A 21,229-nucleotide genomic window follows, 5' to 3' on the forward strand; every position below is an offset into this window, starting at 1 on the left:
ATGGGCGAGGGACCACATGGCTGGCTCAGGTGGCGGAGAAAGTGGCACATCGAGCAATCTGGTGGCTGCAAGGGGCTATTGATTGTTGACTGAGGACCACCTAGGAGAAATTTGTTCTCCTAGGAATATCACACACAAATTGGTGGGTAACAGGTTTGATGTCTGTACATTCTATTAGTGGCCATCTCTACTACATCACCTTCATTGATGACTTTTCAAGAAAGACGTGGATATATTATTTGAAGCACAAGGATGAAGCCTTCGAAATATTCAAGGAGTTCAAAGCTTTGGTCAAAAATAAAATATGGAAGAAAATTAAGATCTTCAGGTTCGACAATGGTGGAGAGTACATTTCGAATGAGTTCATTGATTTTTGCAAGAAGGAAGGTATCAAGAAAGAGACAATTGTGCCCTATAATCCTGAACAAAATGGAGTAGCTGAAAGAAATAACATGTCTATTGTAGAAGTCGCTCGTGCCATGCTCCATGATCAAAAGTTGCAGAAGTTCATTTGGTGAGAAGTAACGAATGTTTCCATATATTTTCAAAACAGGGTGCCTCATCAAGCATTGGACAACATGACCCCCGAAGATGTCAAGCCTGATGTTGGCCATCTCTGTATCTTTAGTTGCCTTGCATATTTTCATGTGCCAAAGGACAAAAGAAACAAGCTCGAAGCCACGAGAAGAAAATGTGCGTTTGTTGGATATTGTGAAAATTCTAAAGCATTTAGAATATATATTCCTGGTCAAAGTAAGGTTGAAATTAGTAGGGATGTAATGTTCGATGAAGACGCTGCCCTTGGGAAAGTAAGGGACCTTCCTCCACCTACTAAGAAGATGAATGATGATATGGATATTTTAGATGGTCCTTCCATGCCTGGATCCGAGAGAGACATTGTTGATGATCCCATGGAGCCCATGGATCCATGTGATCCTCCTGCCAAGAAGAGGCAACTTTAGCTTCGTGACACATTACAGGATGATGAGAGACGTCTTCCTGTTCGAAGATCATTGAGAGAATGCAAGAAGCCATGCAAGTACCAGGGATATGTTGCAGCTATGAGCACTATGATTCAAGTCAAACCTCCCACCTTTGAAGAAGTCGTGAAAGAACAAGTTTGGAAGGATGCTATGGCCGAAGAATATGAATCAATTATGAAGAATGGCGTATGGAATGTTGTGCTGAGACCAAAGGGGGAATCTGTGGTGACATCAAAGTTCCTATTCAAGATCAAGCATGGAGACGATGGAAGCATTGAGAAATATAAGGCAAGGTTCGTGGCTCGAGGTTCTCCCAGAAAGAGGGAGAAGATTATGACGATATATTTGCACCTATGGCTCAATATACAACCATTCGTTCAATATTTTCTCGATGGACCCTTCATCAGATGGACGTGAAGACAACATTCCTTCATGGCATGTTACAAGAAGTTTACGTTGAGCATCCACAGAGATTTGAAGTAGAAGATCGAAAGACACATGTTTGCAGGTTGAAGAAGGCATTGTATGGTTTGAAGCAAGGCCCCAAAGCATGGTACGCTCGCATAGACAGTTATTTGGTGAAGCTGGGATTCACAAGAATCAATTTTATCCCAACCTCTACTTCAAGGTAGTCCACGGTATGTCGCTGATTTTGGTTTTATATGTTGACGATCTATTCTTAACAGGTAGTGAGCCCCTGATGATCGAGTGTAAGAGGGAGTTAGCCTTTGAATTTGAGATGGACCTTAGACTCATGCACTACTTTCCAGGCCTTGAGATGTAGTAAAGGCTCGGTGAGATTTTCCGTTCACAAGGAAAATATGTCGTGAAGTTGTTGGAGGGATTTGGAATGGCAAGATGCAAGTCCTTGCCCACACCAATGGAAATGAATTTCAAAAAGTTATGCGGAGAAGCTGCAAGACCTAATTTGGCGAATTCAACCGAGTATAGACAATTGATTGGGGTTCTAATATTCTTAGTGAACACCCGTCTGGACATATGCTATGTAGTGAACACGTTGAGTCAATTCATGACTGAGCCTCTCCATTCCCATTGGATTACTGCCAAATACATTTTGAGATATTTGCTTGGGACGATCACCCTTGTTTTGAGATATTCTACGGGAGATGGTCGACTTCATGGATATACTAATGTTTACTGGGAAGGAAATGTTGTCGACATGCAGAGTATGTCTGGATGTTGTTTTAGCCTTGTATTTTCCATCATATCTTGGATGAGCAAGAAGCAGAAGTCCATAGCACTGAGTACCGCCGAGGTAGAGTACATTGTCGCTAGCATGGCTAGCTGCGAAGTAGTTTGGTTGAGGAAGCTCTTTGGAGAGCTATTTGAGCAGGTCCTAGACACTACAGTGATATATTGCGACAACAAGATTGGGATCCGTCTGGCAGAGAATCTCGTATTCCATTACAAGTCCAAACACATAGAGATCCGATATCATTATATTCGAGACATGGTGCAGAGAGTCATTAGACTCCATCATATATCAACAGATGAGCAGATTGCAGATATTCTCACCAAGGCTTTGCCGAAAGGGAAGTTCTTGGTCTTCAGAGAGCGGCTTGGATTGATGGATGTGAACCCTCCTGACAAGGGGCATCATTGATCAAGAACATGTTGACAGTGTTGGACTCACCAACATTCAGGGGATCTCCCCGGTATGAAGTCCCAGCTAGACCTCACACCATTTGGTGTAGGAGTCCCATCCGGTATGATGGCCCAGTTGCCATTATCTTAAAGATTTGCCTTAGCTCTTGCTTGTCAGCACATGAGAGTGGTTTGCTTTGTCTTTGAATAGTGAGGTTCACGTGCCTGATGAGTGCTTTGTCTTTGTCTTTCACTGCAGAGGGGGAGGATGAGAGTGAGTCTAAAGTCGAAAGAGAATAGTCCCAACTCTGTTAGAGACACACAACACAATAGGACATGCGTAGCTTCCGGCAGAGTAGTCCACACAGATGCGGCAGTCGCAAACACACAGTGAACAGATAACACGTACAACACCCAGCGGAATAGTCCACACGAGTGCGATGGTCGTTATAACAAGTTTATGAGAATGAATTTGTCGAGTGTCCGGCGGAATAGTCCACACAGGCGAGACAACGTTAACAACTGATACAACACATTTCCAATAGCATATGTACTAAAACAACCGAAATAGTTCAACTGTCTTAATACAGGTTAAAGCAACATGCATTATAGGCGTCCAAAGAATAGTCTTACAAACGAATACAATACATGTGTGAAAATGTGTTGGCCTATTATCAGGCTTCTAAATTAAGCGAAAGTTCCAAGACACATCATTACACCATATATCACTTACCCCGATAGTGGAGCGTTGGAGCTACTACTCATTCCTCAAAGAAAAGACTATAGACTCTTAGGGCTATGTGGGAGGAGCCAAGGCGAAAAGTCGTTTGTGTGTACAAATGAGGGTTATATATAGCCAAGCGTGAAACTGACCCTTGTGACTGTTCAACTTCCCTCATGACTGTTTCACTTACATGACTCTTGAACTTTACATGTGGGTCTCTTGGACTTCCACGTTACATTACATTGATTACAACAGTATGGCCCACAGTAGTGATGTGGCTGAGATGACTTATGACATGACTCGACACGACAGTGCTGGTATGCTCATGCTGATGGTGGTGTCCATGTCGAGCCACAGCGTTGTTGAGTGATGAGTGTGCTCTTGGTGTATCATAGCTTCACCTCCGCATGGCAAGGTGTGCGGAGTTTCCAATGGTCTTGGTGTTCGCTTGATGTCGCGCGTGCATGTATCTCCTTCGCTGGTGCTTGGCATGCTTCATGTGTTCATTCGTTCGCGAACAAGTCTCCTAGCATGCGCTCCTTGTTCATCCCGTTCGTCGTCGTGCCATGTCTCATCCATGTACCTGTATCTGCAATCACTCATGACGAGACGACATCAAATCCAAAAATCTCCTAGTCTACCATGATGCATCATCTTTTATTTTCGAGTGTAGGTGACCAGGAGAGAGGACAAGGCTTTGAAACTGCGCAGAGCACATTTCAGGTTGGGATGCGAGCTCCAGGGCACTGTCAAGGAAAATTGCGTAGAGGTCACTGGGAGGCTAGGATGAGCAGTTCCAAACAACATTGACCATTTGCGGGATTTGGCTTGTCTAAAGGGTAGAACTACACAAATTTTCCAGGGAGGCAGTGCAGGCAACAGGGAGGACACTGGTAGTGAAAACTGTGCAGATTCTCCGAGGAGGCTGGATGCGGGAGCTTGCTGGCCAAAACTGCACAGAAATGGGAGCCTGGCCTGCAAGGCATCCTGCACAGTCTCTGGGCTGAGTGGGGTGTCGGGTAGCTAGAGGACAACCCAAGAAAACTGCGCAGTTTTCAGGAGGAGCAGCAGGCCGACTGACTGACAGAACTGCACGAATTTCGGGGACAATGCATTGACACGCATCGGGTGCTTGCCCTTCATGTCTGTGCAATTTCTTTAGTCGGCGGATGTGGGCAAGCTGGCAACTTCTGCGCATTTACTGTAGTGGAGCCTGGGGTCACTGCTCAGTCAAACTCTCTGGTTGACCAACGGGAAGCTTGATAGATTTGCTTGCGGGAAGCGCAGATTGAGATGGCTTGCTGAGCAACTTTTGCATTGTTCTGGGTGACAGTCAATCGGGTTGATTCTAGGATTGTGCAGTGCAGACTGCCTGGGAGGAAGCCTCAAGCTCTGCACAATTTTGGGTAGCAGTACATGATCATTGAGGGATTGAGACTGCGCGGTGCAGCTCAGTGGATGTCCGACTGGTGGAGGGTGGTCTGGTCGATAGTACTTCAGCAAAATGACTAAGTGTGTGAACGAGTGAACGAGTGCATGTATGACCTTGTGAACCACACACTCAACACGACTCGATGACAAGATACCTCCAACCAATAAGACAACTTGCTCAGTGTGACTAACCAATGGGTGCGAGCAACAAGTGCAGCACTTGAGATAGATCGTTGAACGACCACGACAACACTCGCGCGACGTTGCATACAACTTCGTGTGTGAGTGCGACAAATGCTTACATAGCGAACACAACTTGTACACACGAAGACAGACCTTCAACATAGCCAGAACATGATTGCAAGCATGACATTGTGATCAACATACTAAAAGATGTCTGGTGAACAGTCAAGCGAGGAGGGTGCAAAGACTCGACATGAGCTCATGGGATGAGCCTGAGTGTATGCAAAAATCAAGGAAAAAACCAAGGAAGGCTCCGAAATCGGATGCAGACCAAAATTTTGGAGGGTGTTGCAGCCCCTACAACACTTGGCAACACACTGGTTGAATAGCAGCTTCTCTGTTTTGTTCCATTGACAGTACAGGACCTTGGTCTATAAAGGAGTATTGAATCGCTGTGCGGGTTACTTCGGCTTCCCCATTCACCCCATGGACAAACATGGTTCACCTTTTTCCAACTCAATTAAACACAACAACAAGTTTCAACTTGATCACAGTGATTCGAAATCAGGAAGTGTAGTTTGGCTCGCGAGTCAAAAATTTTCAGAGTAAGTTTTCATCTCCGGTGTTGCTCCGCTGCCAGCAGGCCTGGATAGTACCTCGGTGGAGTCACGCAGGAACAAACACATTGCTCCATTGCCAGCTAGCCTAATCAGTGCCTCGATGGAGTTGCATGGTTCACCTCTCTGCGCAAGAAGCCTTTCTCTTCTTTTTCCTTTGTATTTTTTAAAAGAGGACTGTGCATAGGCACTTATTTATTTTTGGGCAGAAGAGGGATTCCGACTTATTGAGAGCAGGAGAGGTTGTTCCTTCAGAGAAGCATGTAAGACCTCTGACATAAGTTTGCTCGTTTAGATTTTCCACTTCTCCGTTTCTACTAGTTGGATGAGCTTGAACACATAGAGCAGAAGACTGAGTACAGGCGTGGGGCTTCCCAATGTGGACACAAGTTCATGGTTGGACCCAATATTTGCTTACAGATGGCTCGTATTTTCCATCAGGACTTCATCGGCCGAAGGTTATAACCAAGCATAAAGAAGATGGACACAGGATTGGCCAAGTGTTGCAGTGTTACAAGACTCTTTGGATCTCAGCCACATACTCATTCAAAAGCCAGAGGTCAGTAGAGGGCAACACTTATTTACAAAACCAAAAATAACATGATATTAAGCAAACCAAACAAAACAAAACAAAAATAGTAAGGAAAAACCAAAAGACAAGAAACAGTAAACAGACTATGTACATGGCGCGGGGCGCAGCCCCGGCTTACTGAAAATAGTGTTTGAGATCTTGGCCATTGAAAGGAAGGTTGTCAATCCAACCGTCAGTGATTGTAGGCAGTATGTGTGTGGGCCAAGCTTCTCTTGGACAGTATACAAACCAATCCACAAGGACTGGAACTTCATATGTTTGCCTTTGTCTTCATGGGGTTTGTCCCACTTCAAGACTAAGTCACCCACATTGAAGTTAGCGTTCCCTGCAGACTTCTTGTTGAACCATCTCTTGATATGGTTTTGGTGGAGTGTGAATTTTTCTTTTGCTTTCATCCTTTCTTCTTGCAACTTGTGAAGTGTATCCATCCTACGCTGAACTAGCAGACAAGGCTTGCCTTGGGATTCTTGGGACAATTGGAGTGCAAGCAAGTAGATGTTTGGCGGAAGGATGGCTTCTTTCCCATAAACTAGGAAGTATGGCGAAGTGTTCAGAGAGGGTTTGGGTGTTACGTGGTCAACCCATAAGGCATTCGTCAAAGCAGAGTGCCAGTTATGTTGTTTAGAGTAAATGGTCTTCTTGATAATGCAGATAAGATTTTTATTTGTGGATTCTGCGAGACCATTTCCCTGCAGGTAGTAGTTAGATGTGTTTAAGCACAATACCATACTGCAATGCAAAATCATAAAGCTTTAAAGACGAAAAGTAAGTTGCATTGTCAAACACAAGTGATACTGGAAAACCAAAGTGTGAGGTGATGTTCTGTTGGAGGAAGCTGATGACTTCTTGGTCATTCACTTGCTTAAGAGGAATTGCTTCTGTCCACCACATGAAGTAATCTGTAGCTGTCAAGATGTAGAGGTGTTGTTTTGACGAATGTGGGAAAATTTCCCCAATGATGTCGAGGCCCCATTGTTGGAACGGTTCAGTTACTGCAACAGAGTGCAGTGGGGCTGTTGACCTTCGTGTTCTGCCGACGCATCATTGACAGATCAAGCACTTGCAGGCGTAGGTGTGTGCATCCTTGAACAATGTGGGCCAGTAGAAACCGGCTCGCATAACTTTGTGCGCAGTGGTATTTCCCGCGAAGTGGCCCCCGACTGGTCTGCCATGCAGATCATGCAAGACCTTCTCTAAATCATGTGCCTCCAGTCACTTCAGCAAAATCTCATTACTGTGCTTTCTATAAAGCACTTTGTACACCCACTGATACGATAAGGCTTTGAGGCGCAATGCCCTCTTTTGTCTCACAAAGAAGTGAGAGGGTATGGTGCCATGCTCGAGGTACTGGCGCACATCTTCATACCAAGAGTTTCCGCATGAAGTGGGTGGTGCTCTCTCTACATCATACATCTCTATTTCTTGCTCCCAACCAGCAAGCTCTTCTTCTTCCTTCTGTTGAAATTTCTAAGTCTAACCCGTTAGAAATTTTCCTGCACTATCTGGTTTATTTCACCTACTTGTTTATTTTCTTAACAAGTTATTTAACCATATAAATACTGAAACTAAACACAAGTACAGTCTCAACCATCTACAAATCATCAACTAAAAGAATAGACAAACACACAAGGTACACCGTTATTTTTGGACAATCGTCCCTGGAAAAACCCAACTTGGGAAAATAGGTGCAATAGTTCTGAGGGTTTTATTATTAAACAACTTTTCTTGAGTACAACTAGGTGCCAAACTGGCTCACCCAATGGAGAAATCAATCTAGAAATAATACCTCTTCTCAGAAGCAAATATTCAGAAAGTCTACTCCACGAAAATCTTTCCAACGCCTCTTTGAGGCTCTGCATCAACCCTCCTGGCCTCTGCGTCGGCCTACTGATGCTTTGCGTTGGCTCTCTGGCCCTCTTCTTCACCCATGTAGGTCCTCTGGCCCTCTGCGCAGTCACTTTGGTCCTCTGCGTGGCTCCTGTTGGCTCTGCGTAGCCTTCTTTGCCTCTATACTAGTCTTCCGGCACTATCTCTGCCTCTCTGCTATGCACTCACTGCCCCTCGCTGTAACTCTGATCACTGGTTCAATTTCTCTTAGCAAACCTCACTCCAGAAAGTCGAACTGATCAATTAATCTTGGTGTATCTCCAATTGACCCTCAAGCCTCCCCTTATACTTTTTCTGTTGAGTCTTCAACATGGTATCAGAGCGTTAAAAATCACAGGAAAGGACTGCGTTAGTTGCGAGTCTGCAGAGACCATGACCCTTGATAGTGTGAACTGGCTTGATGTCAAGATCATACTCTTGCAAGCCGGTCATCCAGTTCACACATCTTTCACCTAGCTCTTGATGTACAAGCAATGATCACATTGCTCGGTTAGGCACATAGACTGTGCAATGGTTCTTCAACAAGTAGGGTCTGAAGTGTTTCACTGCCTTGCATACTGCATATGCTTGTTTGTCAAAGGCGGGGTAGTTCAGTTCGAGTCTCTGCATGCTTGCGCTCATGAAGGAGATGGGACGTTCATCGTTCAACTCATTCTTCTGAGTGAGTACTACAACAAGCGAGTTGTCGGAGGTGAAGGTGTATAACAAGAAATCTTTGTTAAAATCTGGGCTATAAAGTGCAGGCCCATCTGCTATAGCGTACTTGATACGGGGAATGCATTCTTTTCCCTCTTACCCCAGTTATAGACTGCATCCTTTTTTTATCATGTCTTGCATCAGTTTCACTATTTGCGCATAATCTAAGATGAACTTCTGGAGGAAGTTTATCTTTCCCAAGAAGGATTGCATTGCTTTCTTGTTGGCTGGGTGAGGAATCTGTGTAATGATCTGAACTCGGTCTGGATCAACCTTGATCCCACTTCTGGCAATGATGTGCCCAAGGAGGTTCCCCTCAAACACTGCAAATACGCTCTTTTGGGATTCAAGGAAATCTCGTATTTCTGGCATTGCTCGAATATCTTCTTCAGATGGCATATGTGGTCTGACCATTTTCTGGAAAATACAGTCACGTCATCAAGGTACAACACTATGCTTTGTCCAATGAGTCCACAAAAGGCAATGTTCATGGCGCACTGAAAGGTTACGCCTACATTCACGAGCCCAAATGGCATTCTCTTGTATGCAAACGTACCCCACTTGGTACAGAAAGTAGTTTTTAGTCTATCAGGTTCTGCTACCAGAACCTGGTTATATCCTGAAAAATCGTCGAGTAAGGAAAACATCTCTGCCCCAAATATTGTCTGTAAAATATGCTCCATCGACGGCACGAGGTAGTTATCTTTGTCTGAGGCGCTGTTAAAGTTTCGGAAATCAACGCAAAAGTGAATCTCCCCAGACTTCTTTCGTACAGGAACTAGGTTAGAAAGCCACGTGGAATGACGAACTTTGTAAATGATTCATGCATCCAACAACTTAGTCAAGTCTTTCTGTATGAGGGGTTCAATTGACGAATGTACTTTCCTCAGCTTTTAATAAAATGGCTTGACCCCTTGATTGGAATCACATGTTGGATTATTCGTGTGTAGTATGTTTTCTGATCATAATATGTCCACTGTGAAAATTCCTAGACTCGAAGGAACCCTTACGACAACAAATTTGAATCTAATTCACCTACTTGATTTTTTAAATTACGTTCATCAAGTTATTCTTCTGAATACTGAAGTAGATTACTTCTACAGCCTACACTTAATTAAATATTTGATCTCATGAAACAGAAAACAAATCAAAGACAAGATACATAGGACACACTTAGTTTTGGACACAATAGTCCCCGGAAAAACCCAATGCGGGAAAACTGGTGCAATAGTTCTGAGGGTTTATAATTATGCATGAGAAATATCTTACTACAAATCTAGGGTGGTCATCTAGCAATCCTTTACAGAAAAAACACTGGCAGAAAATCTGAGTGAGTTTTACCTCACTTCACCTGACAGAATTACAGTGGATCTGGCACAAAATTGGCTAATCTCGACTGTTTCTGTGTTGGCTCTGCGTCAGCCCTGCGTCACCTTCTCTACCCTCTGCGTCAGCGCTCTCGGCGGTTCTGGTAGTTTCGACAGTTCCCGACAGTTTTGGCTGTTCTTGCAGTTTTGGAATCTATGTGACAGACAACTTTTCTGCGTTAGTTCTCCTGGCTACTGTGTTGCCTCTGCGTTAGCTCTCCCAGTTGTTTCGACAATTCTAGATTCTACATGACAAGCAACTTTTCAGTGTCAGCTCTGGTGGCTACCGCGCTGCCTCTCTGCAGTGCTCTCTGCCTCTTTGTTCTGTATTTTCCGAAAAGCACTTCTTCCAGATTCTCTCTGCTCCTCAGTTGCAAGATCTCCCCAATAGATTTTCCTCCTGAAAACTTCTCATCTTAGAAAATCGATTTCCTCAATCTCTCTGTGTTTCTTTCCAAATGAACGCCAAGCCTCCATTTTATACTTTTCCTATTGAGTCTAAAATGGTCGAGATAAAGTCTCTAATGAATGACTAAGATTAAAATATGACTTGATCCGCCTTTTAGATCATTCTCACCCATATTTTGATTAATACCCATTAATATTTTAGTTTCCCTAAGTTTAGACTTAGGACCCCGATTAAAAATATTAATTATTTTAATAAAATACAATCTGGGTGGAATTTCACCAAATGGTTTTTGGGTTCTTTAGAACGCATGTGTCTTAGCCTCTCCACCAATTTTCAAGGCTAGAGCATTTTTGATGCTACCAAAAACTAACACTCCCTCTTAGCGAGGAAAGTGCTCTAGCAACAATGTCCATCTACATGCTGCTCTGTTTCGAAAGCACCTCCTTTCTGCACTATTGTTGCCACCAACACTTTGCTACTGCTTCTACTGTACTACTGCCCATGACACTACCACTGCCACTGCTGCATCTAAACTATAGCTCCCTCTCAAACGCTGCATTTGCTATGTTGCTAGCACTGCCACAACTAACACTGCATCCATACTACAACTCAATTGTTGAGAGAAGCAACTGAAAAACATGCAAAATTAGCTGAACTTAATTGTGTTCAGCATAATACAATGAATGTTGGAATCTGACTGCTACTAGTCTCTGACCCTCTGAATCTTCTGCGATGCTGCTAACTTCTTCACTGTGCCAACTGCACTGTTGCCAACGTTGCTATGCGTTGATCAGTCTCTGGTCTCAAGCTACTGCATCTGTCCTCCAAACACTCCACTGCATTATCTGACACTAAGAACATCTCGCTACTGCTAAATCTTGGGCTCCCGTAGCAAGGAATTGATCCAAGGGGTGGACTCCTCAAGGATCCTGCCCATCTGTAGCTCTTTTGAACTACAACTCTAAATCTCCCCATCTCCATCCTGGAGATGCTGCCGCCATCTTTGCGAAATGTCGAATGACCTCCTCTCTCCTCTGCAAAGCACTAGAACGGCCTACGCACTCCTTGCTGGAGCTTGTAGATCTGCCCCTCTGCTGCTGTTCAACAAGTGAAGATTCAGACTCCTTGGTTGGAAGTCCTTTGAGGAGAAAATTCCCCTTCTATGTGTCTTCACTCTTTTTCGACGAATTTCTGCCACGACAGAAACTGCGCCCTTCAAGCACTGCGCTGAGGCTTTGCGTGACTCCCTCTGCCTCTGCAAGCTCATGATTCTGAAATCATACCTCTCTGTCGACTCTCTTAGAGAGAGATTTCCTCAGAACCTCTCCTTCTAGGGAAGGACTACGTAATCCCTTCAAGGGGATTCGAATTGCTGCCAAATGCAGCTATTGGCCTCTCTGCTCAGTGTTGGATCTTCTTTTTCTGTTTCAAAATCAATGCTTAGATACCATGTGAAAATTCATAGACTCGAAGGAACCCCTACTGCATCAAATCTAAATCACTTCACCTACTTGATTTTTTAAATTACATCATCAAGTTATTCTTTTGAATACTGAAGCAAATTACTTCTGCAGCCTACACTTAATTAAATATTTGATCTCATGAAACATAAAACAGAGCAAAGAACAAGATACATAGGACACACTTATTTTTGGACATAATAGTCCCCAGAAAAACCCAATGCGGGAAAACCGGTGCAACAACTCTGAGGGTTTTATTATTATGCAGGAGAAATATCTGAATACAAATCTAGGATGCTCATCTAGCAATCCTTTATAGAGAAAATACTGGTGGAAAATCTAAGTGAGTTTTACCTCACTTCACCCGGTAGAATTCCGGCTGATCCGGTACAACACTGGCTAAACCCAACGATTTCTGCGTCACCTCTTCTGCCCTCTGCATCATCTTTCCTGGTTGTTCTGGCTTCTTCCCTCTGTGTTTGCTTTTCCGACAGTTCCTGGCCGTTCTGGCTTTTGCGTGACAAGCAATTTTTCTACTCTGTTGGCTCTCTCCGCCTCTCTATCTATATTCTCTGGAAATTCCTCCCGAATTCTCACTGCCCCTCTATGGCAAAATGATCACTTAATTTGAAATCCTTAGCAAACCCTACCCTAGGAATCGAATTCTTGATCAATTTGTTTTCTCCGTGTGTGTTTCCAAATGAACCCCAAGCCTCCATTTTATACTTTTCCCGTTGAGTCTTCAACGACCGAGATTAAGTCTCTAATCAATGGTTAAGATTAAAACACAACTTGAACCACCTTCTAGATCATTCTCACCCATATTTTGATTAATACCCATTAATATTTTAATTTCCCTAAGTTTAGACATAGGAACCTATTAAAAATATTAATTATTTTAATAAAATACAATCTAGGTGGAATTTAACCAAACGGTTTCTGGGTTCTTTAGAACTCATGTGCCTTAGCCTGTCCACCAATTTTCAAGGCTAGAGCACTTCCGATGCTACCAAAAACTAACACTCCCTCCTGGCGAGGAAAGTGCTCTAGCAAAAACGTTCACCTGCATGCTACTCTGTTTCTAAAGCACCTCCTTTCTTCACTATTGCTGCCACCAACACTGTGTTGTTGCTGCTATTGTACTACTGCCCATGACACTGCCACTGCCACTGCTGCATCTGTACTACAACTCCCTCTCAAAGGTTGCATATGCTATGCTGCTAGCACTGCCACTGCTAACACTGCAACTCAGTGGTTGAGAGAAGCAACTGAAAACATCCAAAATTAGCTAAACTTAATTGTGTTCAGCGTAATACAATGAATGCTGGAATCTCACTGCTACTAGTCTCTGACCCTCTGAATCTTCTGTGCTGTCGCTGACTTCTACACTGTGCCAACTGCACTGTTGCCAACCTTGCTTTGCGCTGATCAGTCTCTGGTCTCAAGCTACTGCTCTTTCCTCCAAACACTCCATTGCATTATCTGACACTAAGTCCATCTCACTACTGCTGAATCTTGGGCCCTCGTAGCAAGGAATTGATCCAAGAGGTGGACTACTGAAGGATCCTGCCCACATGTAGTTCTCCCGACTACAGCTCAATATCGCCCCATCTCCCTCCGAGAGATGCGTGGACATTCATGGCAAACTCATCCTTGTTAATCTTTGTTGAAGCAGCATTAGGATCATGTTTCTCATCCTTATTCTTTTTCTTCAAAGGACGCTGGGATGCATAGTGGCCCAACTCGCCACAACTAAAACATTTCACCTTCGAAATGTCCTCCTTTCGCTTCGGCTTTTGCTGTCCCTTCGATGCAGGAGCTATACTCTCCTCCTCCCCCCCTTCGTCTTTGTGTCACTCCCACTGCTGCCATTGAGGTTGACCTTTTCTAGGTCCCTCCTTAAGTCCTCCTATTGAAGAGCTGCCCACATCTGCTCTCATGAAGGTAGTTTCTCTCTGCCCAATATGCTTTGGACGAAAACTTGTCATTCATCTGAGACTCCATTCAAGGCTATCCTCACCATCGCGGTTGCCTGAGGAGTGGACCCCATTGCAGCAAGCTAGTCTCTAGTGTCCTGAAGACGTTGAAGATTGAGGTTAACCCTTTCTCCTTTCTGCATCAAAGTCTGTTGCAACTTCTGCTCCAAATACATCTTCCGCTGTTCAGAAGAGCCTTCATAGAGAGAAGACAAGGCTTCCCACATCTCTTGCGTTGTATCCTTATCCTACAAGTGTGAGACCTCATGATCTCGAACTCCATTGAGAATGAACCTCTTTTCCTTCCCCTGCTCGGCCTCGTATTTCTTCTTTTGATCGTTGTCAGCAGGAACATCTATAACACTATTGACGTAGGTCTCGAGATCATGTTCCTCCATAACAGCTAAGATCTGGTCTTCCATATGACATAGTTGGAAGCACCTTCCAGCATGTCCTAATCTCTGAGCCCATGTGATGCCATCTCACCCAATTGTTGAACTGACTCCTCTAGTCACTGCTTAGCACTGCTCAGTTGCTCAGCGAGTGAGAAATTCGAACATTCTGGCGGAAAGTTCTTTGAGGAGAAAATTCCCCTTCTACGTGCCTTTGTTCTTTTCCAACGGATTTCTGCGCTAGCAGAAACTACGCCCTTCAAGAACTGCGTTGAGGCTCTGCAAACTCACGAACTGGAAATTGTACCACTTTGTCGTCTCACTCAGAGAGAGATTTCCTTGGATCTGCTTCCCGACAAGGATTGCACAATCCCTTCAAAGGGATTCAAATTGCTGCGAAGTGCAACTTTCAGCCTCACTGCTCAATATTGGATCTGCTCTTTCTATTTCAAAATCAATGCTCTGATACCATGTGAAAATTCCTAGACTCGAAGGAACCCCTACTGCAGCAAATCTGAATCTACTTCACCTACTTGGTTTTTAATTTATATTCATCAAGTTGTTCTTCTGAATACTGAAGCAAATTACTTTTGCAGCCTACACTAATTAAATATTTGATCCCATGAAACAAAAACAGAGCAAAGAACAAGATACATAGGACACACTTATTTTTGGACACAAAAGTCCCCGGAAAAACCCAATGCAGGAAAACCAGGGAAACAGTTCTGAGGGTTGATTATTATGCAGGGGAAATATTTGAATACAATTATAGGATGCTCATCTAGCAATCCTTTACAGAGAAAATACTGGCGAAAAATCTGAGTGAGTTTTACCTCACTTCACCCGGAAAAAATTTGACTAATCCGGCACAAGACTGGCTAACCCCAACTATTTTTGCGTTGGCTCTGTGTCTGCCTTGCATCACCTTCTCTGTCCTCTGTGTCAGATCTCCCGGTTGTTTCAGTAGTTTCCGTTAGTTTCACCTGTTCCGACAGTTCTGGATTTTGCGTGACAGGTAACTTTTCTGTGTCAGCTCTCCCGGCTACTGCACTGCCTCTGTGTCATCTCTCCCCACTGTTCCGGTAGTTCTCGGCGATTCTGGCAGTGCCCAACAGTTTCAGTTGTTCCGACAATTCTGGATTTTGTGTGACAGACAACTTTTCTTTGTCAGCTCTCCTGGCTACTGAGTTACCTCTCTGCAAGCTCTCTCCGCCTCTCTGTTAGTATTCTCCAGAAAGTCCTTCTCCCGGATTCTCATTGCCCCTCTACTGCAAGATCTGCCCAATCAATTTTTCTCCTGAGAACTTCTCACCTCAGAAAATCGATTTCCTTAATCTCTCTATGTGTATTTCCAAATGAACCCCAAGTCTCCATTTTATACTTTTCCTTTTGAGTCTTCAACGACCAAGATTAAGCCTCTAACCAATGGATAAAATATGACTTGATCTGCCTTCTAGATCATTCTCACACATATTTTGATTAATACCCATTAATATTTTAATTTCCCTAAGTTTAGACTTACGAACCCCATTAAAAATATTAATTATTTTAATAAAATACAATCCGGGCGGAATTTCACCAAACGGTTTCTGGGTTTTTTAGAACTCATGTGCCTTAGCCTCTCCACCAATTTTCAAGGCTAGAGCACTTCTAATGCTACCAAAAACTAACATGTTGCACCCATTTTTTCACAATTCCAAGGAAACAGTTGTGCCAATTTTTTCAAAAATCAAAATCATCAGCCAACACTCTGTCATGTCATTGTAAACCCATTCTGCAAATTTTGTAATGTAAATGATGTTAGTACAACCGTTAATTTTGTAACAACCTAGGTAAGCCTATGATTTTAGCGATGAATTTCATCCTGGGAGGTTCTTCATCTCACTAATTACTTGTGTTTCTAAACACGGATGATCGATAGAGTTTTTCCCTCCAATCTCACCCCAAAGCTAAGGTGGAATTTATTGTCGAAGTGTTAGGTGAGTTCTAGCGTCTTAATCAAGTCTATTGTCAAAGTGATTTGGGAATAATTTAAGCTATTTGGCTAAATTGTTTTATTACAAATTGTTGCAATTTTTAAGTATTACTTGTTAGAAATTTTATCTATATTCTCTGGTGTATTTCGCCTACTTGTTTAATTACTAACAAGTTATTTAACCATATAAACACTGAAATAAACACAATATAGTCTTCAACAATCTATAGATCAATCGCTGAAAGAAATAGACAAACACACAAGGGACACCGTTATTTTTGGACAATCATCCCCGGAAAAACCCAACTTGGGAAAACCGATGCAATAGTTCTGAGGGTTTTATTATTATGCAGTTTTTCTAAGTACAATTGGGTGCCAAACTGGCTCACCCGACAGAGATAAAAATTCTGGCAATAATACTTCTCTTCGGAAGCAAATATTTTGTAAGTTTGCCCCACAAAACCCTCTCCAGCACACTCTGAAGCACTGAGTCAGCGCTCTTGGCCTCTGCGTCAGCCCTATGAGGCTCTACGTAGCCTCTCTGGACCTCTCTGGACATCTGCGTCACTTTTGCAGCCTTTGTGTGGATGACGCAGGCCCTTCTGGCCTCTGCACAGTCACTGTTGGCCTCTGTATGGCTCCCTTTGGCTCTGCGTCTGCTTTTGCGTTGGTCTTCCGGCACTATCTTTGCCTCTCTACGTCGCAGTCACTGCCCCTCGGTGCAACTTTGATCACTGATTCGATTTCTCTTAGCAAACCTCGCTCTAGAAAATCGAATCATTGATCACTCTGGTGTATCTCCAACTGACTCTCAAACCTCCTATTATACTTTTTCTGTTGAGTCTTCAACGATCTAGATTACATCTCTAATCAATGGCTAAGATTAGATTGTGCTTGATCCATGTCTTTTAGAACCTTCTAACACAGTTTTATATTAATACCCATTAATATTTTATTTTTCCTAAGTTTAGACGTAGCAACTCCATTAAAAATATTAATTATTTTAATATCTCTTTAACCAAGTAGAATCTGCCCAAACCATTTATGGGTCTTGGAGATCTCATGTGCTTTAGCCTCTCCACCAATTTTCATGGCTAGAGCACATCCGATGATACCCCAAATCAACACTCCCTCTTAGCAAAGAATGTGCTCTAGTAATACACCACCACTGACAATGACCCTGATTATACGGCACCGGTACCTATGCTAATGCTAGGCCTCCCCGCCCAACATCCTTTGCAATGCTGCATCCCATACTGCTGCCCATGGCCCTACAACTGCCACTGCTACATATGTATGGCAACTCCCTCTGCATCTGCGCTGTTGCTGGTCCTTTCTCCCAACACACTGCATCTGAACTGTAGTTCTTTCTCATCATGCTACATCGTGCTACTACACTGCAACTCAGTTATTGAGAAGTAAGTAACTGATCCACCCAACTACTGACATCCTTGTCAGGCTAGATGCCCTCCTGATGTTGAAGCTCTCTCTGTCGTTATCCTATGCTCCCTTTGCTGTCTCTGCACTGTTGCAACAACTCTGTCCCTCTCGCATCACTGCAAACCTCTCTGTGCCATCTTGCACTTCTGCAACCTCCTCTGTGCCTCTCGCATTGCTACAACCCTCTCTGCGCTTCCTGGGACTACTGCACTCTAGCACTTTCTGCCGCTTCATCCGCATCCACTTCTACCGACATCTGCCATCCTGCTACTGTAACTTCGGGGCTCTCGTAGCTAGGTATGATCCAAGAGTTTGGGTACCTCAAGGATCCCGCCCCTCATTGCCTCTAGTCTTCCTGACTACAACTCGATGTCTCCCCACCTCTTCTTTAGAGGTACATGAGCACTCATGGTACAATCGTCATCATCCTCTACCTCCTTTTCCGCCTTCGCTGGCGCTCGATGCAAGAAGAAAATCACAGTCTTGGTATAATGAGAAGGGGAAGTGACCATCACAGTCTCGGCATAATACGCAGTGACTATTACAGTGTCGGCATAATAAGAAGGAAGGATCATGACAATGATAATGAAAGAATCTCATAGTGACACTCTTACATTCTAGATACAGTCATGATCTCAACATAGATGCAATCATGGTTTCAATAGTGTTCCAATAAAGATATCAGTGATATAACAGTGATGTAATAGTGACTTCAGTACAGCTCTTTTTCATGCCTAAGGAGAGCTCGTTGCTATGTTGAAGACCTAGGTGAAGGTGCAGCAATAGTGTTGCAGCAGTAATGAAAGTCTTGGTGGTGCAATAGTGATGATCTCAGAGGTGTAGCAAAGATGATGATCTCGGCAGTGACGAAGAAGAGGATTAGTGTCTTGGTCTTGGAGTGGCGTAGCAGGTCAAGGGTCATGGTCTTGGTATTTGTCAATTGGAATCTCTATAAGAAGAATTTTGTGCGGGTTCTCCTCTCCAAGAGGGAGAGATTTTGGCTCTGGCAGAAAGCCAAATATCTTGTGTTCTTGTCTCTTTGTTTCTTGGTAGCAGTTTGATGAAGTAAACACACACACCAATAATAAAAAGAAGATCAAGCTAAGATAAATTGTAAAATCACTTCTCAAATTGTTATCATGTTAAGAAGAATCTCTTTAATTATGTTTGCCCTACATTCTTCAACAAGATATTGGTTCAATATAACAATCTAAGAATTATATGCTTTGGACTTAATGCCGATGTTTATTTCCATTGGCTTTAGTGTTTTCTGTTCCCTTGGAAACACAATGCACGTTTACCAATCGCAAACTGAAGTTGACTTTCCTATTTAAAGAAAAATCATCCAATCTTTCTCATAATAGGGATTTAATTATGTTTTATTCATTTGTTGTGTTTTTAGGTGGTTATCTGGTGGGCTGGTTTGATGCGAGGAGCTGTTTCAATTGCCTTGGCATTCAATCAGGTTAGTAAAAGCAAAATCTCAAGCCTTATGCACATAGATTTGTATGTTTTCCAAACATATTGTATACCTTTTGGTGTTTCTATCTGGAATTTTCTTTCTGATATAGTTTAATCAAGAGTTTCTCATATCTTTTCACACATGCATGTATTCTGGCTTTCTCTTGCAGTTCACAGTTTCTGGAATTACCTGGAATCCCGTGGAAGCCACTATGATCACAAATACCATAATTTTGGTCCTCTTTAGTACAACGGTAATGTAAAATCATTTATTTACATTAATATAGTGAAATATTTTACCGTTAATGTAAGTTTTTGGTCTTATATTAATGGGGTTACCAAGAATATAGTGGCAGAATTTGGTCACAGCTTATGAGTATTACAGTAGTGTATGCTTTATTAAATTATTTCTAATTTTTTGAGTTTTACTGCTTTCAAAGTTTAAATCTGAGATTCTGGTGTACTGTGGGCTCATCAGTAAGTTTTTGGTCTTATATTGATGGGGTTACCAAGAATATAGTGGCAGAATTTGGTCACAGCTTATGAGTATTACAGTAGTGTATGCTTTATTAAATTATTTCTATTTTTTTGAGTTTTACTTCTTTCAGAGTTTAAATCTGAGATTCTGGTGTACTGTGGGCTCATCAATCTTTCAGGTTTTTGGTATTTTGACCAAACCATTGATAAAGTGGATCATTCCTCATCATATGAGGCGCAGTGATGTATCGGATCCATCTTCTCCCAAGGAGAGAGCTTTTGAAGCGGAGTGGGGACTTCCACTTCTTTCACAAAATGAACCTAATCAGGGTAATGTGCTTAGACGAAGAAGCAGTCTATCAATGCTCCTACATAGACCGACTTACACCATTCATTATTTTTGGCGGAAATTCGATGATTCATACATGCGACCAATCTTTGGTGGACGAGGATTTGTTCCATGTGTTTCCGGATCAGTGAAAGAAGGTGACTCCTCTGATTGTAACAATCATTGAAAATTTACACGTCTAAAACTGTTTAACCCTTAATGTAGTCAAACTGGCAGCTGTGTCAATGTTATATAAAGTATGGTCAAGAAAATACTTTGATCAACCCTGTAGTTGTGACTTGTGGCTGTCTTGCTTTCCACTATGGATTGGCTACTACAGTGAGAAATGAGATCATGCCATATGCTTTTTGTCCTTTACTTCCGATGCTTCGTTTGTAGAAGCATTATGAATAAGCTTTATAGGTTGGTCGGTCAAATTGATTAGAGTGTCCTGTTTCCCATTCTTTGATCTTTTACCCAGTCCAGTATTAAGATAGCTGCCAACTGACGGAATGTTAGTTTTGTGCACCGGCATTGTAAGTGGGTTGTATTATAGGTTGTTTGAGATATAATCATTATGACCTCTTCAAGTACATTATAATGCTCAAGTTTTGAATTACAAAACCTATGTGGAAAATTGGCTCTTGTACAGGACATACATGTTGATGTTCTTTTATCATCTCAATTTGTAGTGTCCTCATACAGAGTGGATGCATGATCTACTTGTTTTGTATTTTGGTACGTGGATAAAGCCACGAGGCAAATACCATTGAACTTCGAAATGGTTAGCAGGTGACATAAGTGTCACTTGAGCCCTAATTTAACATAAAAATATTGATTTCAAGATTGTGGCATTATATGAACAATTTAATATTTCTCATTTTTCTTTGATACACACTATCATTGTAAATTCCCGTTTATTCCTTTCTCACATGCTTATGTTAGATGCTTTTGCGTGCAACTTGTGTGGCTTGTGGGTTGTTATACTTCTAACTTATGTGGGTAGTTTCTGTTGGGCATGCAAGGTCTTACCAATGTTTATCTTTCACTTTGCATCAACCAAACCTTGATGTATAATTTTACATATTGCTGGTTCTTCGATCTTTAGATTCTCAGAGCTTGTTACTTTAATGTTGTTGAAAGACCATGTATAATTTAGAAGAATATTCTCAAGGATCAAGGATCTGGTAACTGTATTAATACCTAGTAACATGGCGGATATTCCA

General features: G+C 42.6%; 1 protein-coding gene across 1 annotated transcript in view; it reads left to right on the forward strand.

Annotated features, from left to right (window-relative positions):
• Positions 1 to 20,883, forward strand: part of LOC149240215 (sodium/hydrogen exchanger 4-like) — a 369,919-nt gene extending 349,036 nt beyond the window's left edge. Inside the window, exons 13-15 of the mRNA XM_089373646.1 lie at positions 19,140 to 19,202; positions 19,369 to 19,452; positions 19,855 to 20,883. Coding sequence (XP_089229772.1) covers positions 19,140 to 19,202; positions 19,369 to 19,452; positions 19,855 to 20,190 — 483 coding nt within the window. The 3' untranslated portion in view covers positions 20,191 to 20,883. The remainder of the gene's footprint in view (positions 1 to 19,139; positions 19,203 to 19,368; positions 19,453 to 19,854) is intronic.
• Positions 20,884 to 21,229: the final 346 nt, after the last annotated feature.

This window comes from Pinus tabuliformis, chromosome 8 (genome assembly GCF_031772625.1).
Source record: "Pinus tabuliformis cultivar Carrire ecotype Pingquan chromosome 8, CPIR1, whole genome shotgun sequence".
In the NCBI taxonomy this organism is placed as follows: Eukaryota; Viridiplantae; Streptophyta; class Pinopsida; order Pinales; family Pinaceae; genus Pinus; species Pinus tabuliformis.